This window comes from Bacillus rossius, chromosome 7, assembly GCF_032445375.1.
Source record: "Bacillus rossius redtenbacheri isolate Brsri chromosome 7, Brsri_v3, whole genome shotgun sequence".
Lineage (NCBI taxonomy): Eukaryota > Metazoa > Arthropoda > Insecta > Phasmatodea > Bacillidae > Bacillus > Bacillus rossius.
In genome coordinates, this window is record NC_086335.1 from 41982078 (window position 1) to 42002844 (window position 20767).

The 20767-nt window shown below is 41.0% G+C and overlaps 1 protein-coding gene across 1 annotated transcript in view; it reads right to left on the reverse strand.

Moving 5' to 3' along the window:
- The window catches only part of LOC134533912 (neprilysin-4-like), a 49819-nt gene that overhangs the window by 21615 nt on the left and 7437 nt on the right, over positions 1–20767 (reverse strand). The window contains exons 5-13 of the mRNA XM_063371700.1: positions 19541–19752; positions 16027–16257; positions 13286–13396; positions 11628–11772; positions 10585–10702; positions 7479–7575; positions 5941–6117; positions 3424–3527; positions 209–267 (exon numbers count right to left, since the gene is read on the reverse strand). Coding sequence (XP_063227770.1) covers positions 209–267; positions 3424–3527; positions 5941–6117; positions 7479–7575; positions 10585–10702; positions 11628–11772; positions 13286–13396; positions 16027–16257; positions 19541–19752 — 1254 coding nt within the window. The remainder of the gene's footprint in view (positions 1–208; positions 268–3423; positions 3528–5940; positions 6118–7478; positions 7576–10584; positions 10703–11627; positions 11773–13285; positions 13397–16026; positions 16258–19540; positions 19753–20767) is intronic.

The window sequence follows — 20767 nt, forward strand, 5'->3', positions numbered from 1 at the left end:
TGACAAAACAAGTATCAAATAACGTTCAAATTATCTGAGACGTCTCTTTGATGAGCAGCCAATGAACAAGGAACATTTGCACGAACTAGTGGAGTACTAAGGAGTCTACCCTAGAAAGTCATATAATCCACAAATATTTTACAGTCCCTATAAAAAAGTTCTAAAAAATTTTTTTGCCTCGCAGTGTCGTTGACGGTCATGTACTTACTCATAGAATTCATCACTGGGGAGTAGAAGGCATTGACTGTTGTGGCAGGCATTATCCACCTAAAAGAAAGAAAAAAATCCCTTTTGGTGCAGCTGGATTTCGAAGCACCTTTTTCTTCTGAAACGTTCTTGAAACCTATAAAAAATCTAGAACATTTGGAGAACTTAATGCAGATAACATCTTGTATTTTATCCAGTAAGTATTCCAAAATTATTGATTACACATTTTCTCATATTCCATGTACCGAAAATGTTTTTTAATGTTTTAATTAAATGCATTCAGCATAGAATAACTTAGAATTAATTTCATACTACCTAAGCTTACTAATGTAGCTATACATTTTTTGACCTTAAGACTCTATATTTAATTTCTTGCACTAAAAAGTGGTCGTATATTAATTTGTTTTGGATCAAGATTTAAGATAATATTTAGAAGGTTTATAACAAGTCTGAACGATCTTGATAGTATACGTAATAACGGAGATTTAAAATGTGCTTCTTTCAACTCCTGTTTTTTGAACCCCTTGCAGTAATAGTATGTATCTTCGAAAATTGTTTCAGCTGGAGGTTTAGATATCTAATGTTTAGGATTTCTACAGTAATTTATAAGGGATTTGACAGTTTACTTAGTAAAGGTGCTATGAAATGTTTTTGTCCTTAAAACCTTGTTATTTCCACCCCTTGCAGCAATAGTTGGTTGTATAAAAAATTATTTCAGAAAAATGTGGCAGATAATATATTGAAGTTTTACAGTAAATAAGAACGGACGGACGGATTTGGTATGGAATATTATACGATACTTATATTTTTTTTGTGTGTTTCAACCACTGATTTTTTTATCTCGTGCAGCAATGGTTTGTCTTATCAAAAATTGTTTCATACAAGTATTTATGAGGTTTACAAACAATGTTAATGGATTTGAAGGTGTGCCTAGTAGAGTAGTTACGAAATTTTTTGTTCTCCAAGCCCGTGATTTTCCCACTACATATAGTTGGGCGTATCAAAAATTTATTTAGGGAGAAGTTTTGATAATAACTTCATAAGAATGATATATTTTTCATATTAAATGAGTTATAGTGATTTTTATGATTTCTAAACAAACCTTCCCCCTTTTTTCCATTTTAATCTGATTTTGCTCATTAACAAACTCGAATGAGATTTTCCATTACTACATTTTATGTATTAGTTTGGAAGGGATTGTGCAAAATTACGTTACATAAACAATCATGAATGGTTTTTTGAGACCACCATGTGAACTTACTGGCGTTCATAGTAATAATATCGAGTATAATCTATTCATAGTGCTAGAACAAATGAAATATTTTACCTACTAAATTATCTCTTTGGTTTTATAAGAGATAGAACAAAGATTTACTAGAAAGGTGGTTATAAAATTATTTTATTCGTCATTCATATAAAATTTGTTTATTTGTTTGTGAATGAAAGCAAACGGATGGAACAGTATAAACAGAAATAGAAAATCCAGTTCAAATTATTATTTTAAAATAAGAAACAAGGTGAATACGAAACAAACGATGGTAGTTAAATTAAAGAGAAAAAAAAAACAAATCCAAAAACACCCTGAAGTTAAGATAACTGGTAATTTTTAGAAGAAAAAACCTTCTTGCTACATTACATTTAATTTTGATATAAAAAAATCGATACTATAATTTACAATTTGAGTTGCCAGATTTTTTTAATTTTAGTATTAAAAAAATGAAAAGATGTCAGAGATCAGGATGTTGTTCTTGCTTCGAAGTTGGATGGTTGCAACGTAAAAAATATTTTACTTGAAATTGCTAGAAATTAAATATTTCAAAAATAGATTGGTAGATAAAATGTTTCTTGCATATAGTTATTTTAGAAAATCTAAAACAAAACTGGATACGGTTAATAGAAATGATTTTTTTTTATTAACCAACTGTAGATTTTCATGATGATGTCAATTATTATTCACTTTGGGTTAGAATATTTTTATATGTTATGGATTTTGTTTATAAAAACAATTATTATTAAAGATAAAACAATAAAACGATATTGACAACTCGCCAACTGTATGCTTATTTCATAAAATTCAAGTTTATTCATAATTTTTTTCCCCCACTAGTTCACTTTTAATCAGATCCTTGGTTTTTGACAAATATGTTGAAAATATTAATTTTTTTGTTAGTTTTTGTGTAATTTTCATGCAAAATTAATGTGTTCAATTGTTTTCTTTACTATTTTAAAGCTTTGAAATTTTGGGTGAAAATTGACAACTTTGAGACGAAAATTTAAATTAAAGGCAGTAACCTTAAAATCTCGAGTGTTTTATGATTTGTAAATTAATAGATGGTGGTTTTAAGAGACGATTATTTCGTTTGAATTAATGGATTTTTTTATTGGAATTTTGTAGGATTTTAATTGAATTTCAAAGAATTTTGCTAGTCGTCCAGAATCCCCAAATACCTAATACTTAGAAGTCGTTAAATGTCGGTACCACAAATTTGTTTCCGCCCAGTTGGCATCCGTTCGTTACCACACATTCGCTCTATAGCCCCGTGGGGATCAGCTACGTCCTGTTCGCGAGCCCGCGTAGGCAGGATAATTACTTTATTAGTATGCTTCCGTTTATTGCGTGTGAATCATTCACGAACCGTGAATATTTAACAAAGATTATTGATGAGCGTACAGTTAGTATCTGGTTATGTGGCATGACCACGGCTCAGTCTATTCCCTAATGCTGAATGAGATATGTTACTTCCAAATTACTCTGCACACGTATAAAATCACCACCGCTGATGCAGCTTACTTGCACGCAATCGTTGTAGTTGCTGAAGATTTTCGAGCATTGTTGAGATGTATTTTGTGTGAGAGCCTACAACAACACTCGTCCATGCTTGGTCGAAAACTGCTTAGTTGAAGAATGCAACAACAACTGATGTAAAATAATTGTTTCTCGAGCGTATAAAAACTACTTTTTATATAGGAAAGGCTTAAAGACTTAAACCAAACATTTACTAGTGTTAAACATTAAATTGCCACCGTTAACATTTTCTTAGCCATGTTAAATCTTAATAAGTCAAACAATTCGGCGCGTGAGAAATTGTTTTTGGGCTAGATTCTATTTTAGTGCTGATTTTCCAGGTGTTTTGGTTTACAGGTTTATTGTTCGGAAAACTTAATTTATGCTGTAGGTACCTACCTAGGTTTCTAATGCAATTCGTAACAATTTACCTGTCAGGGTTCGGAGTCGTTCTGATTTCTTGCAGTGAGGTTTCCACAGAAATCTCAGCAAGTTTTAAAATCGATTCGAAGAACTCTCCATCCACAATTTCTGCCTGAAAAAAAAAATTTAAGCATTAAAATATCAGTTTCTCAAAGTAAAATAAGTAAATAATATTATAAAAAAACACGTGTACTTTTTAACTGGAGGCTAGTAGAGCAAAGGGGTTGGGATGTGTACGTATGTAGTAAAATAATTATTAATCATATCAAAACAAAAAAAAACCTCTTATATATCAGCGCTCAACCCACGCTGTAGGCAGAACGGTAGATAATGTGCCCTGGTTGGTGTAGTGAATAATGAACGAACACATAGAGGCATAATCCGCACATGATTTGTTGCAATCACTCTACGAGCACGTTAGCCACATTTCAGGTAGAAGTACTTGTGCCTTGAAAGCCACTTAAACACACTGCAGCAGGAGCGGATTTCTGTAACACCCTTAGTGAACTACAGCTGATAGAAATACCCTGGATTTGACTTCTGATGAGCGTCGTGGTCAAAATGTGTACAAAACCCAACTAAAACTAAGCTGTTCCAACATACAATGTTTGAAGACCTTCTTAATTGAAATAATTCACTAAGTAAGAATTCACAAGTTCTAAGATTAGCTGAAATTCTATACGTAAATATGTAAACTTGGAAAGGTTATATATATATATATGTCAAATATAGTATTTAAAATTACCTGTTGGTTTTCCAGTACTTATACTTATAGTTAAAAAACTGCATTAGTAGTATTATTGATAGCTAGCTTGAAGCCTATTTTAACATAGTTTCTTACCCGAGTCAAATGAAAATAAAGATATTGCCTGAGCTTTTAAGTCTACACTTGCCAATACTAATTGCAGGCGATGGAATTATATTCCTAAAACACAGACACTAAACCGTACGAATTTCTGCAGCTGAAAACATTTATTTTACTGTAAAAAATGTGGCATAGCCTACATCAGTAAAAATTCACTTTAAACATTTTACGCAAAAGCGTTCCATTTCTTAAGTCGCTAGTTCAAGAGTCTGCGCCGTCATGTGAAACCTGAGGTGAGTGGGCTATGCCATGGCTGCTTGCAGGGGCGCACATCTGTAGGATTCGCAAGGAGGGCTCGAGGAAATTATTGGTTGTTGGGGGGAGGGGGAGGGGGGGGGGCGAGAGTTTTGCGCGTGGGTTTTAACCGCCAACACAAGTCATCTCTGGATAGTGTGCTCATATGTTGTATACTACCCTTATTTTGGCCTAAATGCATGCAATAAGCAGAAAACTTTAAAATATACAGAAAGTTTTCCATCAAACATAGTTTTGACGTTTACGTTTATCAATTTCGTTTTACATTCACGATTTTGAAAGCGCCAGCGGGATTCCTCAGAGAGGGGCTTTTAAATCCCCGGGGGAGGGGGGGGGGGGTACCCTGGCCCTCTTCCCCCCCCCCCCCCCCAGGATCTACGCCCTAGGACGCTTTCACAACAGCAGACGTGTACCGAATAGAAATACAGTACGCCATAACCAGCGACTGCTTGAAACTGGCGGTTTCGTACCTCGAAGGGTGATCCACACCGGACTGCGTATTGGCTGACTCTGAACTGCTTCCCGGCGGAGCTGTGATTAGCTCATCCTCTCAGCCAATTGAGTGGTAGTCCCCTGAAGCCCGCCAAATTCTAAACTGCGCGCTACTGTTCAAGCCTGTAACTTTGCAGGGTTTCAATTCCGGACATACGATATTAAAAAAATAAAAATAGTGCGTTGAGTCCCTCCGCGCGGAAGACGTGAAACTTCGTAATGTGGAAATGAAAATAGGAAGGGATAGAAATTGATTTTTAGTGAAATCATATTGTATCAAATCAAACTAAAAAAATCAAGGAAATAAATTTGTAACGATTCATAGATTGATTTTCAGAGAGAGAGAGAGAGAGAAAGAGAAAGAGAGAGACCAATTGAATGTCTATAAAACTAACTTTTTTATGAGAGCTGATTTTCATGAAATCATTCAACGATAAAAGCTGTTTATTTAATGAAGCGGACGGGTTCGCCCCAAGGAGAAAATTGACGCGGCGAGACCTCGTGGACATAGAGAAATGACACACACTCACTATTTATGTGTCTATGAAACATGATTTTTTTATGCAATTTAAATTGTAATATACAAAAAGGGTATTGAAAATTGAAACAAATATGGCGACACTACAAACTGTCAGGATCTTTATTTTTTTTCTTACTCTCTACTTAGGTCCTTACAATAGCATTCACACTCGCTCTCTCTCTTTCTATTCCCCCTCCCCAGGAGCGTTAAACATTTAACGCAACCTTGTTGGAAGTCGCATTAGAAGTATAACCTAAAAAAACTGCTTGTCTTGGTATTCCCTGCCATCAATTAAATGTACACCCCGCAATTGGCAAACCTCCGGTAGTTTCGACCAAGAGGACTCGTGGCAGACCAGCCAAGGACGCTCGCTGCTCGCGGAGGACACTCTACCCGTCTGTAGTAGCGCTGGAGCTCGGCGGCGCTCGCCAGCCAGTCAGGGTAGCCGATGAAGGTCCTCATGGCGTGCGCCTTCTCGACGGCCGTCCTCTTCGTCTGGTCGTCCATCCAGGGCAGTTCCCACACGTGGTCGGTGAAGGCGTTGCGGATGTGCTCCACCATCTCCAGCGCCTGCATCCCCCCAGGTGCTTGCATCTCACCACGCCACACTCGCCCCCCCGTTTATCACCCATTCACAATGGACGATTACACGGGTATAGAAAACAAGGGCAAGTGATATTATCTTTGAAAGATTTGTGCAATGGGAGTGCATGACTTGATGTAGGCTTTTGGACATACGCCATTACTTTATGCTCATGTATGTCTGTAGAAGAAAACTACAAAAAACACAAATGACAAAAACACAAATTAAGCAAAAAATTGCTGTTGTCAGGATATAAACACCACATGTTGACCATATTCCTGTTGTGAAGTATTGTGTGGTGTTTATATCCCGACAACAGCAATTTTTTGCTTAATTTGTGTTTTTGTCATTTGTGTTTTTTGTAGTTTTCTTCTACAGACATACATGAGCATAGCAATGGCGTATGCTCAAAAGCCTACATCAAGTCAAGGGCAAGTGAGACAGTCACGTTACTATCCTCGCGTAGACAGTTGGGGAAGCACTTTGAAGAATACTAGAGCTAGGGGTGGGAAGAGTCGAAAGGGATAGTACATTAGGATAGTAGCTCGCCCCCCTCTCCTTTCCCCACCACTGCATTTTCCACTACATGGCTCACCAGCCAATGTACTTTACCTATGTGAACCGGTGCAGTCTAAGAGGTGCTGAGTTTATTAAGATGAGGTGGTCACAAGCAGAAACTATTAAATTTTTAGTATTGTACCGTGAAGATGAATGTTTGAAACATAACAGTGTACATTGCAGAAACATGGATATGGAACAAGGATATTATTTTATCCCTTATTCTTTGCTCTTCCAAAGAGGGGACGCACCACAACGCCGAAATGCCAAATTGACCACAACGCCGACAGCTAGAAAACTGCTGTTTACCACAACACCGAATTACCACAACGCCGAAATACACTAATGCCGAAAAATGTCATTGCAGGACTGCCAAAAAGGTTAGGTTAGGTTAGACTAGGTTAGATTAGACTAGGTTAGGTTGGACTAGGTTAGGCTAGGATAGGCTAGGTTAGGTTATATTACGCTAGGTGAGGTTAGGTTAGGTAAGGTTAGGTTTGATTGTGGTATTTCGGCGTTAAGGTACATGTAAGAAACACACACAAATTCATTCAGTTGTTATTTCGGCGTTGTGGTACATAGCAGTTTTCTAGCTGTCGGCGTTGTGGTCAATTTTGACATTCGGCGTTATGGTATTTCGGCGTTGTGGTAACGACCCTTCCAAAGATTCCCTTACCTCTCGCAAGGATACTTTTGCACAAATGTTCCAAACTTTTTCTTAGAACACGATATGTGTGCTGTGCGTGTGTGGAGTTGGGAGAATGAAGTGTCAGACGTCGGCGTAACTTACCTTCGTCTTGCACTTGTCGTCGAAGTGTTTGCGCACGTACAGCTGGCTGACGGCCATCCCGAAGTGCGAGTTGACGGTTTGGGAGCACGTCTTCCACCTGCGAGCAGGCCGATCGGAGAGGCGTCGCGCTCCCGAAATCAGTACCGAATTTTCTTTCTTTACTAACTAATAAGCAGGGGCGTAGGAACCAGGGGGGGGGGGACAGGAGGGACGTGTCCCCCTGAACTTTTTGGGTGGAGGGGACTGTCCCCCCCCCCCCCCAACTTTCTAGACCGTGATATTTTTATTTTATAATATTATTCTGCCCAACTTTATTTGTAATTTCTTCACTCTCAAATTTTATCTTAAGGAAACAATAATAATTTTAACATCGATGTATCCAATGGTTAGATACAAAAACTGCTTAAAAGGCGCTATTTTGCACTTTTAAAATCAAAATTTTCCGGCGGAGGACCCCCGGACCCCCCGTCTTAGTAAGAGGGGAATGGGTTTACATGACATCAAAATCATTATTTGTCCCCCCCCAACTTTATGAACACAGCTACGCCAATGCTAATAAGTAAGGACCGGAAAAAAAATTGCGGGTTCAGTGAACGCTAGTGTGAACTCCACAGTTCTACGTATACTCGAGTAAATATCATACACTCATTGGCTGCTGTCTTGTGAGACGCCCCAAGCATTATCATGTGATTCGTTACAGATTTGGTTTGAGTTTTTTCTCATTGGCCCAGAATCATCCAGATAAGTTGTGAGCCAATAGCAACAGCAGCAATGGGGTGTAACTATTTTAAGTTTAGCCTATCGCGAAATGAATCTTCAAATTTTCCCGGTCTCTACTAATATGTCACGAAGATGCGAAAATATAGTCCATTTCCGTATCTCCGATCAGATTGAATAAAATCACAACCCATACTCTAAAAAGATTTAACGTTGTAAATATTAGCATTATGGTGCATTTATCTGGCAGTGACAGATCCAGACAAATGTTCAGAAACTAACATTTTTCGAATTATTATTTTTGAAAACATAATTTTTATCCAGGGTAAGTTAAGTTTATAAAATTTGCTGGGGTGGAAGAGGGAGAAGAGAGAGAAAGAAAGAAAGCGATATACTTTCACCCCCTCTTGAATCCACATGTGTTGTCTGGTGCACATACAGTTTAGCAGCACATTAGGGAAGTTAAACCCTCGCCTTTTCATATTGGAAAAATACCATGTTTTAAACTAATTTCTACTTAAATAAGTTTCTTTTAGCATTTTTCTTTTCTCGGTAAGATTCTACAAAAGTTAAAATACATGTGATAGACTTATCTACACACTTCGTGGAAGGATATTAAAATCGTTTTTAAGGCCCTGCCAATTGCACAGATAATGTGACTAATCTATCTGACCATTTTGTTTGACTACACGTTTTGTTTGATACATTGAAAGTCATGGAGCTAAGTGTTGAGCACGCCTGATGATGGTTAAGCACGAATTCTTATTTCCTTCATTGAGTACAGTCACTTCCATGAATACAGTCATTTAAAACTGTTTCCACAATGTTTTTGGTGTCCTGTAAACATGGCGCCGACCGTCAGCTGAAAAAGCATCATTACGTATTATCCATGTAACGAGGCATGCATGACCACATATTGCTTTTTCTGTAGACAGCATACCACAATTGACTTAGCCTAATTGAATTTACATAAATTGTTTGAAATTCCCACTAAGAATTGATCCAAACTTATTATTTATTGCAAATATCATCAAAGGTTGGGCAAAACCTGTTATTTTTTTTTTTTTGTATTCTTACGGAATTATTTTAATAAGTTACTTATGTTTTCAAGAATTACTTCGCTTTCACCCTCAGCCAACCGTTTGAAGGTAACTTAACGAAAATGAATACAACGAAGATAAAATGATAAAACTATTAATAAAGATCACAGGCTTTCGTGACCATTGTCTGGAGTTGTTTAAATTCTAAATTGTAGCCGAATCGAAGGCAAAGTTATCGTTGACGTTTCGGTCGAAGTTTCGGTTGCCATCATTAGGGATTATTTACCTACTGCTCCCTGATGATGGCCACTGCATCGTCGACCGAAACGTCGGTGATAACTTCGCCTTCGATACGGCTACAACCCAGAAGCCAATCCAGACAAAACTGTTAGCTATACATGTTATAAAAAATCAAAACTGCCAGCAATTAATTTTTTCAGCGCAATTTAATTATTGATTACTACTCATCATGCTTATCATTTGCATATATTGTTCATAACGTCAGATGCAGATACGCAGTTCAAGTTGCCAACTTTGTTCAAGCAGAAAATCAACTCCAAAGGAATTTACATCAGCACCTGACATCATACATGATGTGAACCAATGAAGTTCCATATTCGAATCTACACCATTAGCTCCAACAGATCAGACATCGAGACTAGGGCATTTTATCAGGGGCTTTAAGAAGGGTTCTAAAATTGTTACTGTAAAAACCCCACTCACTACTGTTCTCATAACTTGTTCAAAAATTGGCTACGTGTATTGAGATGGCGTATATATTATGTTTATTTTTTTTTGCCGACCATGTTTAGGAGGAGTTCGGGTTGAGTAATGCGTTGAGTATACGCCTAATCATGCCCGATATCCAACATTCATAAAGAGTCATATGCAATCGTTTGCTTTTTTGGGGTATTCACCAGCCATGGCAGCAATTGGCGCCATGACAAACTCCCCATATATCAATTCCAGCTAGATAGCCCCAGGTAAAATCAACATGCATACAAGGAAAACCCTGGGCTCAGACATGTAGGGTGCCGTATGACATGAGTTACAAGAAGCAGAATGAACACAGGACAATACGAGAGTTGGACGGGCCGAGAAGATCTACCTCACAAGGGGTGGAGAGCTTGGGGCATGCGGACTGAGAAGCCAGGATCACTTATGCGGCCCTAGTGGGTGGACAACTACTATCGCCACCCACCTGGCTGAATCAAGGGAGCAATGCTCTTCCATAAAACCAGGCTTGAAACATAGAATATAATTTACAAGAAGATAACATTAACAAGGAGGCCACACTACTAGCTTATACTAGTCTATGAACCAGGCGTTAACCCCGCCGCGGCCCTGACCTGGGGGTGTCCTCGGTCACGCCGTACAGCTCGGCGCCGAGTTGGAAGGCCAGCTGTCGGAACCTGCTCAGCGTCAGAGGGGCCAGCGGCACGAACACGTTCCACCACAGGAACCGCTCTGCGCGCCAAGCACCCGCGCGCTCAAGCTGGCGTCACAGCACGACACGACACACCCGACAAGCCGTCGCACAGCGCTCCAGCACGCGCGGCCACGACACCACCACAACATCAACCCGACGGTTTCTGATTTGGCTGTCGATATAACCAAAGACTTCCATAAAATGCAGTATATAATGCACTAAAAACAGTGTACAAGAGAAAAAGTAAACGCTATCTCAGCACGTGCTTTTTTTCTTCTTTTTTTTTTGCGGATTTCTGTTGTCATAAAGAATACCATGAGTCTGAAATTTATTGATCAAAAGTTCTTCGCTGATCTCGTCCGTTCTTAAATTAAATCTTCACCAATTTACAATAACAGCATTAACCATAAACACGATGATATCCGTTTATATAAACAGATGAACGCAAGCTTCGAAGCTATCCACATTAAAATTGAAATTAAAATACACAATACATACACATACAATTAAAATGCACATAATAAAAACGAAAATTTCATTTTTCAGCATAAAGATTTACCAAGCAGTTAAATATTTTTGAAGTTTAGTTCTGTGATGTTTCCGTTTCCGTTTTGCTTTCTGTCAGGAAGCACGACACGACGAAATTAGAAATAGAATCTATTCCATGCGGGCCATGCAGGAGCCCGGTGATGTTTTTAGAAAGTACAAGATCTTAGTTATGACTAGAGACTGAAAAAAAATTAGCTTTTTCAAAGACTTCTAGGATGAACCTGGGCAAATACCACCTGTTCATTGGCTACAAATTCATGACACCTGTTAACCGGGATGCCCGTGATTCGGTTCTTCTTTCGGTGAGGGTTTTTCATTGGCTCAAGAGTGCTTCGGGTGAATTTCGGTCCAAACACCAGAGGAGCGAAATGGATCCCGGAATTGTGCGCCCGTCCAAGGCAGGACAGCGCTCACCCAGCGTGGACGCGGGCGTGCGGGCCACGAGCGCCGACAGCCGCTGCAGGTACTCGGGCTCCATGGCCAGGATGACGTCGGAGCCGGCGTCCAGCACCACGTCGGTGCCCGCGAACACGCCCCTCAGGTAGCGCGCCCAGTCCATCTGCCGGCACATGTCCACTCGAACTTCTGGTCAATCGAGCTCTCTAACAAGGAGGCGGGAGGACGCCGAGGAAATGCACCGGCCCAAGTGTTCCTAAACATGACATGAAAACTAACGACTAGGGACTGAAAAAATTCGTTCTTTCAATTATGTACAGTATACCCTCCACAATCCCATACTTATTTGGGGAAATAACACCTCCTCATTGGCTACTAACTCATGACACCTTTTATCCGGGATGCTTGTGATTCGGGTATTTTTTTAGTTAAGGGTATCTCATTGGCTCAAACTCCTTCAGGTGGTCAAATAATTAAAGTAGCATGAAAGTGAACGAATTTGGATTCCAGCTTATCGCGAAATGTATCCGCGAATTTTTCTGGTCTCTACTATTAATCTTTATATCTATATGAGAAAATTCCCAAATCCATTGTATTCCTCCTAAATTAGTCTTGGAATAAATAAAGTACACGGAAAATGTACCATATTTGAATGGCTAATTTTCCATGCAACTGTAGAGGTTAAAGGCCCCGTTTAGTCAGGGGCGTATGTATGTTAATGAAGCGGGTTGATAGTAAGTGTGACGCTCGCTGGTGATTCTAGAGCGGTATCGCCTGTAAGCACAAGACTGTGAACTGGCGCGCAGTCTTCTCGTCGTGCAAGGACAAACTGTGAGTTTTGAGTGGTTACCGCAACATTATATAGTGGAGATAAAGGTGTAATGCAAATCCTTTTATTTCTTTCAGTAATCTGTACTGGGTGTTTCATGCCTTAAAATTACTTTGAAAACTCATGCTTTAGCCATTTTAATGTTTTTAAAATACAGTTTAAAAAGAAATACAGAAACATAACTTATCATACGCCCCTAAGCGAATACTAAATGTTTTTCGTAAACAGACACCACTCTGATATTTTAACTGTTTATACATTTCGTGATTTCTTTTGACGCTTTGCATACCGTATGTGTGCCCAGGGCCCTTAATAACTTCCGTTTTAACTTTAGGAATGTTACCAACAACTTCTTGCAGCGTACCAAGTTTTCCAATTGCGGAAATTCCAGGTTTACTCCGTCGGGAATTGATCCCACATCGTCTTGGTGGGAAGCGAATCATCTAATCCTAACCACTCAACCATAGTGGTGAGGTAAGAACATCACAAGTGCTGTCATTGAATATTTTAATTTCTTGATTTTATGTCTGATTTTATTTCTAGTAGACAGCCAGGTCACTACAAACAGCATCACAATCACACAATCGGATATTGATGAGCATCGTAATGATGCTTGATTAAAAAAAAGACAAGACACTACCAAAGACTGTGCTATTGCCAAGAGCCTAACACAGATTGTTACTTTCTCAGACAACCGAGTAACTTTGTGGTCGGCTATGATGTTTAGTGTTAAGATACCGGATTTGCATTTTCAAACATGTGCCACGGCCGTACCGATTCAAGTGTTCCAGGTTACTTAAAAACTCGCCATGACAGATCTTAAATTACCTGAATGCCCTTGGCTCACCTGCACGTTCTCACTCTGGCTCTTCACTTCCATGAGTTTTTCCACTTCCGAGATCTTCTTCTCGTGGAACACAGGGCCTGAATCGCGACGAGCTTCTCTCGATCTCACTATCTGCAAGAAGAGAGAGAGTGAGAGCAACATGTAGAGAATCACGCGTGTTGATGTAGTGTTTTTAAAGTTAATGCCATCGACCGAAGTTTGATTTAGTATTTACGGAGCTACACGGGTTCCCGATTCGGGCATCGAGATTATGGTTTCACTCCTGGCAAGTCCTGGGTTGCTAAATTTTGACCAATCGAATTTCAGTTTTAGTGTACTTAATACTGACAAAAATCACAATACAGTGGTGGATATTTTCCTTTCTCAAGCAAAACATTAGCACTTTAACTAATATCCTTTAGTCTGACACGAATTTCTCATGTTTTTTTTTCCAAGTCTCTTATGATTGGATGTCGAGTTGAGGAGCTTACTTTTCTAATTTAGAGTTATCCTTATTTTATAAGTCTGAAAAGCAACACATGATGTTTGTTCACGAACAGTGACCATTACATGAAGTTTTTATTTAATACTGCTGAGAGAACAACAGTGGCTGAAGCTTATGTATGCCATTACTACAACTTTTGAGAGCTTGAAAATTTGGGACCAGTTACGTGACACTAAACATACTTTGTTTCACGTATCGATGTCAGCGAGACCATCAGAAACTGACACATACATTACATGTGCGGGAACTCGGGGAGACACGGAAGTAATAGGGCATGGCTAGGGCCATGCATTTTTATCGAGAAAATCTGAAGATTCATTAGACTACAATAAGGTATGCCCGCACCAGTGGTTTCATCCTTGCATTTGGTGACCATATTCGAGAGAAGCAATGGCCTCATTTATCCAGGCCATTCAGGGTGTGTTTACTTCCACACCGAATGGCTGCGATTCGTGTACCAAAAGTAAAAATGTACCTAAAAGAAATTCAACCAATCACGAAACACAGATGATGCTAGAGTGTTTTAACTCTCAGCTAGTGTTGAAATCGGTTAGCGAAAAAATACTTGACTTGATATATGCCCATAAAAAGGTTTTAAATTAAGACACGAAGAAATTACTCCAGGGTTCCAGGACAGTAGCCCAGCACTGACCAGGGAAGTGTCGCCCGAGAGAGGTCACCTCGTATTTACAGGAGATCAGCTGATTTTAAGAAACCATAGGAAACCACGAGAAACTGGAATCGGGATGTATAGACAAGAATTTTATCCCAGGCTCTCCCAAGTGCCAACTGTTTCAAAGCTCTCGCTTCGTGTGATTTATAATGCGTGAGATCCTTAACCCTTACGGGTGGCATATACACCTTTGTGGGTAGAATCCGATGGAACCATGCACGGCCCCATATGACGAGGGAAACAGATACGCCATTTCATCGCAGCCAGTTCGAATACAATGCCACACGTCCTGAATCATCAAGAACACCCTGATGTGGGCTATCGATTGGGTGTCCTGCACTACCCCCTTGATTTTTCATGGCACTGGGGGCTTCTCCGACCTGTTGAACTGTGAGTCAACGGGGCAGCTGTCCCGGTCCGCACACACAGAGAGTTACCTCAGGAACTGGAGACCCGCAGGACCAGCCCCATCTGACGTCCCACCGACTCCGGCTCCCCGGGGTTCACAGCTTTTACAGCCCGGTTGGGGCACTCGCCAAGACAGCAGACACCGCCCAGTCCGGCCAATACCATTTCGCATTGCAGATCTCACATTGATCTGCAGGCCTTTCGCCTTTCGGACCCACTGCTTAAAGGCCCGGTAGTGCTAACTCCTCGGTGAAGTTTCCGAGCCATGAGTTGTTGCCAGCATAGGGGGATTTTCTACCTCACCAGATACCTCTTTAGGTGTCAAAACGAGGACTCCCGGGCAGAGCTCACTTTAGAAGAATGCCACTGGTACTACGAGAAGGTAGTGAGTTGGCCTAAGCACGGAGATGCTATGCATTCGCTTCCTTGCGACCATTCTGTGTTTTAATTGGGTCATGCCTTGGATACTAGCGCTGGAAACAGATCCGACACCTCAGACGACATTCACCTTCTACTGCAGGAGTTATCACTCTCCCGGGTGCAGGTGGTAGGAACACTTTCAGTCTCCCGAGTGCCAGTCAAATTTTTTACCATTGCACCACCTCACCCGCACATGCAATAACTGTACTGGGGGAAAATGTGGTGAGGTGAGAGAGGGACTTGACCATCACCCACCACAGAGAGTTCCCAACAATGCAATCCAGCGGGGTCCAACCCCGGTATTCCATAATTATTAAACCAGTCGGACGTTGCCATGTTGGTGGTTTTTCTCGAGAAACTCCCGTTTCCCCATCCATTTATGCCGCCAAGTTTTCAGTTTCTTCTCACCTCTCTTCATTGTCTCTCATGATTAGATACCCAGAAATTTCGCGGGATGGACTTGATAATTTTGTGTAATCTCGATATTGATTTGATGATTTACCACTCTTCTAGAGAGAAGACATTTTCATTTTGAACGACTTGACTTTTGACTTGACTTGGTCCGTTCAGTTGCTGCTGTCTTGTTATTGGTTTGTACTAGCTCGTGACTTGTTAAAACAATTATGGGCTAATTGAATATGTCTTATAAATCGCACAAGTATTCGGAGTCTTACTTGTTGTTAAATGAACTCGTGAGATTTCCGGGTCTCTACTCATGGCAATATGCCATTAATAAATTCCCTCATTCATTCGAACCCTGGAGAGCTGCACGCCGAAGCGGAGGATGTCCTGGGCGAAGCTCTTCCCGAGGGAGACCTTGGGACGAGGTCCGCGACCATCGGCTTGGTCGCCGCCGGCACACGCGCTCGCCTCCTCGAACGCGTTCACCATGTCCCTGATGTACCTCCTGTACGCCTCCACCTCCTTGTGGAAGCGCGTCCTGTCCATCAGGTACTCCAGGCTGATGCTGTACGATCCTTGGTCGATCTGCGCAGCGCCGTTGGCGGGCCCTCGGTGACTGTGGTCGCTAGCACGTCACCCTCTCGTGGGGTCGACCCGAACATTCAGGCCTCAGCACTGAGTCGGAGCCCAAGTGTTCGTAGCCCTTTATAGTCTTGCAGGTGCCTTCACCTTTAAGGCCTCGCCTACCTGGTGCAGAGATTCAGGAAACAAACCCTGCGACATGACATTCGGGACATTGTAAATGAATATTATTTGTTACGCGGTTAACTGACTCTATTTACATAAGAACGTTTCGAATTCATTTAAAGATGTAAACTATTTTTTTTTGAGATAGTGAGTTATGGAAGTTATAGGTTTATGCTTAGTGCATCCATTTAGATGAATTTTTTTGATAGGTCTGACGCTCAGAATTTTGTGAAGGCACTTCCAATATTACAGTGGGCTACGAAATACTTGGATTCCGACTCAGTGCTCATACATTTTAGCCATCACAGAGTGTTAGGATCGAACCACGTGAGCTTGACGTGTTAAACCGGATTTACAATAGCCCGTCGCCTGTCCATCCATCCGTCATCCGTCAGCCGACGAGCGATTTACATCACTCTGTTCTTCAGTCATGATATTTTCCCTTACACGTGCTGGAAACTGTTGAGAAAACTTAAATTTTGGAGAAAATTTATCTTGTATAAGTAGATTCGTTTGACAAGCATGTGTTACCATTCCCTTAAAAGGAGAGGGATGCAAGACAACTGAGGCTAAGGGGTGAGATTGAATGCATACTTACGATAAAACACAATATATTGTACAACTTCAAATCCAGTAAAACATGATCACACAACTGTTTCCATCTAAAATTTCAGGCTTCAGTATATGCTTGTCTCCCTTACCGCACCAGGTCTGTAAACATAACAAATACAATTTTAGCGAAAGAATACTTTAAAGAAATCATAAACTGCAAGGGCCTGAATATCAAGGAAGCAAGAGCCTTAATGGTTAAGGTGTCTGACCACCGCACTGGCGTTCACTCTGCTACTGTCTCTCCTAAACAAGGAAACGACCACGCTGTAAAAAGAACTACGAAAGTGTATAATCGCATGGTCGATTAATCATAAAACAAAACTTAACATTTTATTATGTCTTGGTTTTGACTGCTGTAAACTTAATCAGTCAATGATTCTTAACACATAGATTACTAAACCCTCACGTGAAACAATATTTACGTTAAAATTATATTCTCCAAAAATATTACTTTATAACACAATAGAAAAATCACTATGCCAGTATACTTGAGCAAACACAAGGCTATAACATTAAATTTCTCTCGAACCTAAGAGCTTGACAAACTAGAATATTTAGATACTATGTCTATTTTTTATCGTTTATATACGAAAGAGTATTCAGTACTGATTGTTTACAAATTGACAGAATTATTTACAAAAAAAATACAAAGTGTATTGTTATTGCAGGCTGGTCAAAAATCTGCAGAGGTAAGTCTTTGTGAGGTTGTCAACACAATACACCGCCTGCCTATGCAGTTCCGTACTCGACTCGGAGTACTGCAGTAAAGTCTCTGCGAGTGACTCGTCCTGATGGTCGATGTCCTCTCCCGGGGCACCACTCACTGTTCCACGCCTCGCCCGTTGAAGCGGATGACTTCTGCAGCAAGTCAGTCGTGGCAGGAACGAGTTCCCTTGGCCGCGAACTCGCTGACAGCGGCCTCGGCTACTCGCGGTGCTTCTAACGAGTACCAGCTCGCCACTCGCAACTCGCAAATACTGCAACTTGGTGACTAGCGACGCGAGTTGTCATACTCGTTCCTTCAAACAGCACCTCCGTCTGGTTTCGCAAGTATTCTATGACATCAAGTCTTGAAACTACTAAGCGTCTGTCTTCCGCAACTTCAACTAGTTGTCTGTCTCTACACCGATACGTAAACGCAACTGAATACGAACAACATATTTCTTGTTTGTCTGCGACTCTGGTAGCGTGTGTTATGGTTTGGCGGCCTGCACTTCGCGAACCTCACCACCGCCGTCTGCCCTCGTGACCGTAACTACCTAGTTTCCTTGAGCGCTCAACTTTAGTGAACAAGTATAAGTTACAACTCGTTACTCCTTACTGCCACAGTCTTCAAATTACTCAGTCGTTTCTGCAACTATCCGCGACCAGTCTATTTTTTTTTTTTTTTACTCAAGTAAAGTGTAGTGGACGAGGCTCACCATAGTCCATCTCCTTCAGACGAGTTCGATACCTTCGTCGTAACATCCAGACTAGCCTGGATAGCCGCCTGCGATGAGCGCCATTCCAGCTTCGGATTGTTTTTTTTTGTTTTTTTTTTTTCCCAAACCATCTAAAACTAAGTGTATTTTGGAGGGGTCCGGGTTAGGGAGGGACCTAGGTGCGTCTCAGGCCGAAACCCATATGCCTAGTCATGATGGGGTTAGCAATGCAGGGAGAGGGTCGCATGCATCATGTGCTAAGAGGGGATTGGCCAGCCATGGCAGCGATTGGCGCCATGACTAACTCCCCTCACTCTTAAATCTAGATTATAACTAGAGATAGGTTGGGCCCAGGTAAAACCTGCATAGACACAGGGAAAACCCTGGGCACATTCATGCGGAATGCAAATTGGCATGCATTACGTGTGGGAATTTACAGGAGACAGATGATGATCTGGGCCATGCAGGGACCACTGGGCAGAAGTTCCGAGGATTGCCGGAGTTCCCCGACCATGACGAGGCACGCTCCGTGCTTGGCGGGACAGTATCTCATTCAGCAGGGGCCCACACATATGTATGTTCAGGTACACGGGTACCCGTAACACATGTAAGCTATGCACTTATAACTCATTAAACTCAATATGTTTCACGCTGGTATTTTTTTCAACACTCTAAGAGTTAAAATGCGTGATTAATTACACTTTTGGGAATCGAACGAATTTTGTTTCAAATTACAAACTTTAGAATGTGTTCAAACATATTTTTTTTTAAAAAACGTAAGCATCTAAAGAATTAAACACTCTTCAAAATATTATAATATAAAAAATTTTACATGGAAAACTTTTGCAAACATTTGGAGGTTATAGCTCATCTGTCCTATCCGTAAAACGTTTGAAGTTACCAAGCTTTCGACGGACGGACTGATGACGGAGGCGACGCACTATTGTAATTCCGGCTTTAGCAATCATGGCCAATGATAAGCCTTATTTAAATTGATTTAACGCCAAGAATGGTGCATAAGCCTAGGGCCGATCAGAGCCAGTTAAATCAGGACTGTGGAAGTAAAAGCAAGTTAGCGGGAAGGTCACCATCATGACGTTCCGCGAGGAGTTGCGCACGTCCTGGCCGACCCAGAACTTGAAGAGCAGGTTGAGGCCCAGCAGCCTCTGGGCGCGGGCCACCACCCGCACCCAGTCGAACCTCGTGCCGCCGAGCTGCCGGCGCGCGGCCGGCCAGGGGCGCAGGCCCAGCTGCGCCATCAGCCCGAGCAGGGGCTCCACCCCCCGCCTCTCCAGCGCGTCTGCCAACAGCGCGCGAGAGCCGGGTTCAACCGCGGGAAGCCTTCTCTTCACAGACGAGAGAGCCAAACCCCCGATCGTGCATCTTCGGTTTTTTTTTTTTTTTTTGGTTCATTGCAACTCATGATAACTAATGGTCAATTAGGTTAGGTTAGCTACATTATAAATACTTTAAAACATTGTGGACGGTTGATTTGGTTAGGATAGCTACATTAAAGATACTGTGAAATCATGTAAACGGTTTCCTAGCCCTGGATAGCTACATATTAAAAAGTTATTTGCTAAGCAACTAACTATAAATGATTTTACAGTATTTTTAATGTAGCTATACTTACCTAATATAACCAAACATCCACAATGTTTTAAAGTATTTATAATGTAGCTAACATATCCTAATCGAACGCAAAATTTAATGCCACACCGGTTTATACAATGAGATAGAACGAAAAAAAAAAAAAAAAGCGAGCATGAACTTCGGGGAACTTCGGGTGTGGCTCTCTCGTCTGTGAAATGAAGGCTTTCCGTTCAACCACGATCCATTTCACTGTCCGCCAGGGATGTGCACTTTGACGTGGACACGTCTTTCAAATTGCTTCCATAGTGGGAGGCAATTAAAAAAAAAAGATTGATAACAAAATCGGGGGATACAGTTTGGTGTTGCAGCTACATTTATATAATCTCCGTCCAAAATTTAATCACACCACTGGATAGCTAAAAGGATCAAAGAATTCGTTACGCCAAGTGACAACTGTGACGCGCTGCGCGCGGTGGAGGGGGAAGCGCCGCCATTTTGAGGTCATTTTGCTAAGTTTCGAGATTGCCATTTAGTATGTATAACTTTTGACTCGGAGAAGCTACGACGTTCGAGTTTCAATCGTCAGCTCTCGTCAAAATATATCGATTGCACATATAAAACATTAGTGTAAAATAGTTACAGTGAATGGTGTTAAATAAAAAATAGTGTATTTTATATTTTGTATAGAAAATATTACCTGTTACGTACACGTATTCACGTAC